General features: G+C 31.6%; 1 protein-coding gene across 1 annotated transcript in view; it reads left to right on the forward strand.

The window, feature by feature from the left end:
- LOC111637856 (zinc finger protein 615-like) overlaps positions 1-3,410 on the forward strand; it is a 14,238-nt gene extending 10,828 nt beyond the window's left edge. Inside the window, exons 5-7 of the mRNA XM_023383440.1 lie at positions 374-560; positions 1,581-1,824; positions 3,372-3,410. Of these exons, the coding sequence (XP_023239208.1) occupies positions 374-560; positions 1,581-1,824; positions 3,372-3,410 (470 nt within the window). The remainder of the gene's footprint in view (positions 1-373; positions 561-1,580; positions 1,825-3,371) is intronic.
- The last annotated feature ends 5,965 nt before the right edge of the window (positions 3,411-9,375 follow it).

The following is a 9,375-nucleotide window of genomic DNA, read 5'->3' on the forward strand; positions in this document are numbered from 1 at the left end:
GAACAAATAAAAACCCAGCGAAGCGGGAGATTAAAATTCATTTTAAAACATACTTTTATACGAAATATTATCTTTTGTCAATGATTTAATGTATTTAATCGAAATATACGCAGCAATAATCATGTTGCAGAGTGAGAAATAAGTAAACAATTCAAATCGGTGTGCATGATCGCCTGAGCGGCACATAAATTCTCGTGCGCGGCAACAATTTGAGCAGTGCGCGACCGCACAGCCGCGCAGCTTAGAGGGAACATTGATCACAGGTATACTTTACTAACTACACAACTACAGCACTTACATTTTAATATTGCAGCTATGTTATATTTATTAAAATATAATAGGGTTTTCATTATGTTATTTTTTAATCTTTCAGTTGAGGAGGAAGAGCAGATTCAGGAATACGATATTCAGCGCAATTCGAAAAAGCAAGAGCGTTATAAATATAATATCAAAACAAAGAAATGCATTCCTTCCAGTAGAAAATGCAATAAAATTGATGAAAAGATTAAAAGGAAATACTTGAAGTTTATATCTGCATCTCATTCTAAACAAAAATTTACGTGTGATTTATGTAAACAGACTTTTACAAATAAGAAAATATTACAAACACATCTGTTCTGTCATATTAGGATAGAACCATTTCGCTGTACAACCTGCAATAAGACGTACTTGTGGCAATTTCTATTCAAAAAACACATGAAAGAACACAAAACTGGAAATCAAAAAGAAATCTCTCTTGGGAATTTACGTTTGCAGCCATCTAACGATCGAAAGAAGCCATCACTAACAAATACTAAAAAATCTAATATCAAGCGGAAAAACAATTATTGCGACATTTGTGGTAAGCGCGTTCGATATGGTAAGGGCCGTTTAGAGATACACAAGAGAATACACAGAGCTCATGCCTGCAAGACGTGTGGAAAAGAATTCAAATGGAACTATATGTTGCTATGTCATGAACGAACGCATAGCGAAGACCGTCCTTTCAAATGCGATATTTGCAATAAAAGTTTTAAATGGAAAGGTCAAGTGAAAAGGCATCAGGAAACTCATACTGATGGACGTAACTACTTTTGTCAGGAATGTAACAAAAGTTTTAAAACAAAAGATTGTTTGATAGCTCATAAAATTGTTCATAACGATAAATTCAACCATACTTGTCATATATGTAACAAACGTTTTAAACGAAGTGGTCATTTAAAACAGCATATTTATTTACACAGCAATGAATACAAATATTCTTGTGACATATGTAACAAATATTTTAAAACAGAACTCAATTTGGCACTTCATAAACTAGTTCATAATGATGAACGTAACCATACTTGTCACATATGTAACAAAAGTTTTAAACGCAGTGCTGGTTTAAAACTGCATATTCGTACACACACCGATGAATACAAATATTCTTGTAATATATGTAACAAATATTTTAAAACAAAACACTATTTAAGAAAGCATAAAGTAATTCATAGCGATACAAAAAAGTATATCTGTGACATATGTAAAAAAGGTTATAACTTTACAACTGCGTTAGCCAAACATTGTCTTACTAAACATGAAAATATGTATTTATGCAGTATTTGTAAGAAGCTATTCAAAAATAAAAACACGCTAGAAGAACATTTGAAAGTACATATTGAAAAGTGTAATATTTGTAATAAAGAATTTAAAACTAAAACCACCTTAATCAATCACCAGAAAATTCATTTCGACATAAAACCGTTTCGTTGTGAGAAGTGTAATAGAGGTTTTATCACTAAACATCGATTAAAATGTCACGAAGCAACTCATAATGAAGACAATCTTCGTTACGTTTGTGAAGTATGTAACAAGGGATTTTATCATAAAAGTCATTTAGTAGGCCATCAACTCGTTCATCAAAATCATCCGTATTTTTGCAGTCATTGTAAAAGCAGATTTAAAACAGAAAATAAACTTAAATTGCATTTAAAATATTTTTGTTTAGAAATACACCCCAAACAATTAAATTATCAATGTAACATCTGTAAAGAAACTTACGTAAATAGATTTTTTTTGGAGCAGCATCTACTCGCTTACAACGATCAGATACACTTCTCCTGTGACATTTGTAAGAGGAAATTTACGTCAAAAGTCGAATTTCAAACTCATCATAACACTGCTCATCCTCCGGGAGGAATGCATAAATGCAAAATTTGCAGTAAGACATTTCGGACAGGGGCTGATTTAAATAGACATAGGAAAATAAATTCCGATTTAAGCGTTAAAAAATGTAATGTTTGTGGCAAAAAATTCTGTTCAAATTACTTTTTAAATATTCACGCGCGAAATCATCTTTCACAGTAGCGTTTTTCTTGTCAAATGCCGCGAAACAATTAACATATTTTAAAATAATTACTATATTTTAATTGTATTATGATAATAAATGTACTGTAAGATATGAAAAAATGCGGAGTTCCTCTTATTTTTATTATTAATTCATAGTATAACGGGTGTTAAAGATACTTAACAGTATGAACACAGTCTTTAGTATAAAGTGAAATAACGGTATTGTGTATGTTACCTTTGAAAAAAAAAATTAAATCTTTGATTAATGACAAATAATGAATTATTTGTGAAAATTTTTATCAGGTTAAAGAATTTTTGTTAATGTGTTGATTACAATTTTTATAATGTCAGTAATTCAGTAATTTTTAATTTAAATCTAACGTAGTGTTTGTTTTTTTATTGTTTTAATACAGTATTACAATAAATATATTCTTATGATCAAACGTTATTTCTTTATTTCTTATATTTCGAGTTACAAATATCTGTGATTAAGAATAATATAAATGTAAAAGAATAAATTTAACAAAACATTTGTGAGGTCAGGTAGACACAACGCATAAAAATTTCATGGTGAAATCATTAAGATCCATAGTCCCTTATCAACATCATAATTGCTTCGCCATGTTCACTTTTCTATGAGTAACCATCTTTATTACTCTTAGCAATAACTTACGGACAATGGGTACAAAAAATCGCATTCTACAATTAGACATTCAAATCGATGTTGTACTGGTTCCAGATCGCTTACAATAACGTTCTGTTTAACGGTTCTGTAAGACTTATGTGAAAGTAACGTGTGTTGACTATTAATAATAAAATAAATAAGTAAAATGAAATAATTCGTGTAATCCGAAATTTATCAACCACTTAACATGGTTAAGGTGGGCAATCTGAATGCTAGTCTATACTAATAGGCATAAGGCGCTATCCTAATGGCTACTTAATAATCTTGTTACGGTGTTTTACGTTGTTGAAACACTTAACTAATCAATCATTTAAAAAATAGTGTTTTTGTGAAGGTGACTTTATCGTAATCTGAATATAAGTTATGTTTTTTCTAGGGAAATTCTTCTAAGAAGGTCTTTGTTACATCATATTGAACTATACATCGAGAGTGTTGGTGGTGTTAAACAACGGTCTTCTGACTGGTTTGCACGATTTGTTGATTCCTTCAAAGATATCGCGTATCTGAAGTAATATATTGAAACACTGTACAGCGATTCGTACATCTATAAAATGAAAACGCTTTATTTCATTAAAATTTTAAAAATTCTAAAATGTACTATTATGGTTTTATGTACAAATACCTAAATTGGAAATTGTGTCGAAATAATAAAATAGCCTCCACAACTAATTCCAATTTCATTTTCGCGAAATTTTTTCATAAAATTCAACGCCTGTAAACAATTTCTGAGTGTAAAAGATTTGTTGTGTTAATTCTGAAATTCAAAAACAAAATTTTGAATTTCAACTTACCTTTAAATTGAGTTCCAACGGAAGAGGAATCAAATTGAATTTTCGAATTTCTTGAAAAGAATCGTAAGCCTGTTGTTACAGGATAAAGTTAAATTAGTTAATAGTTAGTTACTTTAACAAGATTGGCAAAGCATGAGATAAGGCATTAAAAGATTTTATTTGTATTAAACTGATTAAACGTGATAAAGGAGTGGTGTAACAAGATTACGAAAGGATCAAGGATAGATGGAATGAATATTTTAGGAATTTATTGAATGAACAAAACCCCGGAGCTTGGAATACGAGGATGGAAAAGCAAAATTTGGGGTTGTGCACAAAAGAAGTAAAAAGGATACTAAGAGAAATGATGATGGGGAAAGTAATAGGCACTGTTCAAATTCCGGTTGAGGCTTGGAGAGTTTGAGTAAGGAGGGAATTGATATCCTCTGGGATCATAGGAGGAAACTGGCAGCAGGAGAAGATCCCAGATGAATGGAGAAAAAGTATTCTTGTGCCACTGTTTAATGGAGGATGCACACGAGGTTCGGCACACTGACGTCACTTCTTTTCGCCGCAGAAGTCGATTTTGTGCCGCAAAAGTTGGATGAATTATATCTTTTGCTGTTTCTGCCTGCCAGGACGCGTTTCTATCATCTAATAACGGTTCTCTGGTAGTCATGTCAGAAAATACAATCACGTGATGTTTTAATGGCGGAATGTATAAACAAGTTAAACGAGATAACTGACATTAGAGTAAAGAGGAAATGAAAGAATGTTCCTGATAAATTTGTTAGGCTCGCCAAGAAATGTACGAGAAGGCGGAGACTCAAGTTTAGAGTAGTGTGGGCACTACAGAAGGGTTCTCCGTTAATGTTGGTTTGCATCAGAAAACGGACCTTGGCCCTTATCTGTTTGACCTGATAATGAACGTGTTGGTGTTGAACTCGAAAGTGCAACGTAGAATTCAATGTGGATGAATGAACTAGAAAAAGCTGAGCGGTGTGTTACGTGACAAGAAAGTTAGCTGCAAGCCGAAAGATAAATTGTACAAATCGGTTGTTAGACTTGCAATGTTGTATGGGGCTGAAACATGGTTAATCACAAGAGCCCAAGAAACAATAATGGACGTGGCAGAGATGAGAATGTTGAGATGAATGTGTGGAGTGTCGAGGAAGGATAGAATATAGAACGAGTTTATTTGAGGTTCTGTTAAGGTGGAAGCCCTTGAGCAGGAAGATGAAAGAATGCAGATTGAGATGGTTTCACAACGAAGAGAGTAAGTAGTGAAGATTATGTGGGAAAGAGGGACGAGGAACTGATAGTAAAAGGAAAAGGAAGTGAGAAAGATCAAAGCTGCGTTGGAAAGATAAGGTGGAGGAAGACTTGAATCAGAGCAAAATTAAGAGAAAAGATGCCCCTGGTAGGAAGAAATGGAGGATACGTTTTAAAGAAGGAAACGCAGACACCATATATATAAACGTGGAAAAAGGCGAAGTTAAAAAAAAAAGTAGAAGATTAATTACTTTTACACATAAATTAATATTTTAAAAGTAGTTTTCTTCGAACTTACCGATGTGAAGATACGAGAAACCACAAATGAAACTGATACCGCCAAGTATATGCTGAGAACAGAGCAGAGTACAAGAAGAATTCATACATATGTAGNTTTTCTTCGAACTTACCGATGTGAAGATACGAGAAACCACAAATGAAACTGATACCACCAAGTATATGCTGAGAACAGAGCAGAGTACAAGAAGAATTCATACATATGTAGCTGATGTTGTGAATATTGCGTTATAGAAAGAAAAAGATATGATGTAAGCGACAATCCCGTATATAAGAAAGCAACTATTACCCCAAATATCGTTAATCTGTTCAGTTATTTCGCAGATTTCCAAGTATTTTCGCATTATATCCTTAATTTCATATTCTGCATTTTGTCTTACAGCTAAAGCCAACTGCCTCGATACAGCGTTGAACCGTTCGTACAGTATTGCGCTTATTAACACCATTGCATTAACGATCCACATTAATACCCCAAATTCATAAATCATAACGTATTGAATGCACACAGAACAGACCAGAGCCCGTAACCATGTTGATTCCTGCTGTATTGTCTTAAATAAGTAATAGGAATAAACGACTGAACCGATTATTGTATAAAAGAAAGCCCACCAAGACAGAAAATTCGTTCCTAGCTGCCATTTTTGCATTTTTTCTTTTTCTCCAACATACCCTGAAATATCTAAATTTAGACGTAGTTTATTTTTTTTGCCTGTATGGAGTAATGAAAGAGTGCCAAAGTTTGCCAGATAAACCATGCTCAATAAAAAAGGGCTGTTTAATCCGCTTCCTACTAATTTTTCTGCTGGACTACAAAACATTGGATTATCGTCTGTTGCAAATCTCTGCATTGTTAACGTAGTCAATTGCGTAATAAATAGTAAACGCAGAAATTTTCCGTATATTGAAGACCATTTTTTGTATTTCTTGCAAAGAATTTTTTGTATTTCTCGCCGAAAAGTATGAAGAGGTTTAACGTTGGGCATAGCATACAGTAAACGCAACTATCAGCCATTTAACCTAATAATCTGTGTATGGCACAGTGATGGCGAGTGGTGGCATTAATAGTGTTGCAGCTTGATTGTATGTGGTTAAGATATAGAATCGTGAACATTGATTTCTTTAGAATCCACTTTGGAATTAGTTACGTGCATTTTCTAAATTATTTGTTGCATTCTCTGCTGTTATGTGACATTTATGTTACTATCCATCATATTTATTTTTATTGACTTTATGAGATTATAAAATAATTAAAGTAACTCAATATTTTTAAGCATTTCAGTTTATAACTAGAATCTAGAAACGTTACTAATATTTAAGATATGAAGTTGTAAGACTTATTTTATAAGAAATTAATAAATAAAGATAAATATTCAGTATTTCTGTTTACGTTCTGCATGATATTCGTTTGGAATTTCTATAAAATTTGGTAGTTCAGATATGTGAATAAAATGTGTTGAAGAATGTTGATCAATACTCCAAGTTTCATGTGTATACGCTTGAAAATGCAATGCAGAATATTACTTTAAATCAAAATTCAATGGAATTCGATCATAGATTAGATAACACTTGAAATCATTTCTATACTGCTGCAAATATTCGGCACATCAGTAACTATACTTGATAATTTTGCTGGAAAGATTACAGTGAAACCTGCTAATATGTCCAACTGAATAAGAGACTACCCTTGTAAGATGATCATTTTCAGTGATCACATTAGCAGGTTTTCCTGTATATTGTACTTTACAAATAATAATATTACTTGTAATGGATTTTAATGCATATCGATAGCTATTAATTAATATATAATACATTATAAATGATTGAATCACAAAAAATTGGCAGTTCAATATATTTTTAATGGTTTTACTATTTCAGAAATTGCAGTGACATTATGTTTTTACGTTAGCTATAATTAAATCTTTATTATTTTTTTAATGTATTATTTCTCATTATTTTCTATTTAAATATGCGAATGAATCTATGGCACGTTTTGTAAAATGTCATTTGTAAAATGAATGAAATAATTTAAGAATATTAATATTAAAAATTTTCTTATGTTCTTATGCAATAAAGTAAAAGCTTTTTCCGTGGCATTCTTGTGTTCCTAGGGCGCATGAAAAACATCAGATTAGTGAAGCCTGTTGTATTTTTTTGAGTGTTACTCGTACAAATTTTAACACGTAATTAAACAGAAGCAACAAGCAAATAAAACATTGTTTCTATTCAATTAATAATAGTCTTGTTCCTTGTAGTTGATGGTTCCATTAGTTAATTTATTTCATACCTAATACGTGATATTTTCAATGTACTACAGTATTCCGAATTCTAATCAATTTATATTGATACTATCAGACCCCGCCACGCGTTTTGTGGCTCAAAATGTATCTGTTATAAATTTAAACATTTCCCCCGCGGGGGAAATATCGAAAAATTTCTTCTTAGTGTACATTCTGTTGTCGTACCCTGTTAAAACACAATCAAAAACGCGAAAACCCGGATGTAAAATAGTATAATAGAAGCAGAATTCTTTATCGTAAGCCTTAATCCTAACCATCCCATTTCAGTGGGGTTGAATTTCGACACATATATTATATTAAAACACGTTCGTATTCGAATGCAGCGTTGTGTCAAAATTTCAAAGAAATCGATAGGAACAAACGAACATTACATTTTTGGCCATTTGTTGGACATAAAAGCCTTAACCATAGATGATATTTAATTTATATAAATGTTTAACGGAATAATATACAGCCTATGTCCACCCTGAGGTTCCATTCTAAATATTGGTGAAAGAATTTTTGAAATCGGATGAGTAGTTTCGGAGATTACCTGCTGCAAACAAACTTACATACATACATACATTACCTCTTTATATATTAGTATAGATATAGATAACAAGTTATGAAGTTAAAATGAAAAAAAATGAAATGCCAAACTGATTTATTGCTTATAAAAAATTTGTGCCTATATTCATCTGTAAACAACAAAGTAAATTACGAAATATAGATGCGTATTATATTGTTACAGTTTAAATTGTCGTTTAATTTCTTTATTTTGACAGTTTCTATAATATGCATTTAGTTAGTTTCAAAATTTTGCACACCGAGTTAATACAATTTGGTTCAGGAAAGGCGCTTGCTAAAAATTTACCAAACTTACCAAAATTTTACACTGAAATACCTTGGATTTAACTGTTTATTATTTATACTCCGTTTATTTCAATAATTTTTTCTGGACGTTCGACATAACTTTTGTTTTATCCAGTTTCTATAACATCGTGTTTTAGATGTGGGGGGCCACATTTTGTATACTCACTTTGAAGTTTAACAACTCTCGCGCTTTATGTCGAAAATTTCTGAAATTTTGAAGGGAGGTTTATGTACTGGGAGATTGATGCTGTTAAAATTTAGTAATTTAAGGTCGAAGGGTGGGTAGATAAAGGGTGTTCGTGTGTAATATTTTCAGTGAGGTCGCACCTAATGAAAATCTTACTCATTACTAGTATTTATAATTTTTAAATAAATCAAAGACAAGTCTGTCCAAAATGGATCACCATTTATTTTGCATTTCAGACTACGCATACACAGTAATAGCAGATATAAAGCAAAACCACCCATTGGCCAGATGGATGAGCAGTAAGTCGTCTTTGTGTCACCGATTCTTTTTACTTTTAATTGGATGTTTGTGTTTTTTAAAAGACTTTTTTTTACCTTTTGGCGGAATGAAGCCTAAAAAGAAAGGCCTGTCGCCATTAATGTGTATGTGCAGTCTAAAATGCAAAATAAATGGTGATCCCTCTTTTGCACAGACTTGTCTTTGATTTATTTAATTAATAATAATCCAGCCATCGGACGGAAAAATTAAACAAAAAAAATTATAATTTTGTTTTTATAAAACCCATGTCTACTCTCAAAATAAAACTTTTGTCATTTTATAATAAGTAAAATTTATTAAAAATTTTAAAATAAAACAATATTTTTGCAAGAAAACAATAACGTTAAAAGATTTAAAATATTAATAAAAGTTCTAAGAATTAAATTA

The sequence above is a fragment of the Centruroides sculpturatus genome, unplaced genomic scaffold (genome assembly GCF_000671375.1).
Source record: "Centruroides sculpturatus isolate CEXI.00-Female unplaced genomic scaffold, Cexi_2.0 scaffold1050, whole genome shotgun sequence".
In the NCBI taxonomy this organism is placed as follows: Eukaryota; Metazoa; Arthropoda; class Arachnida; order Scorpiones; family Buthidae; genus Centruroides; species Centruroides sculpturatus.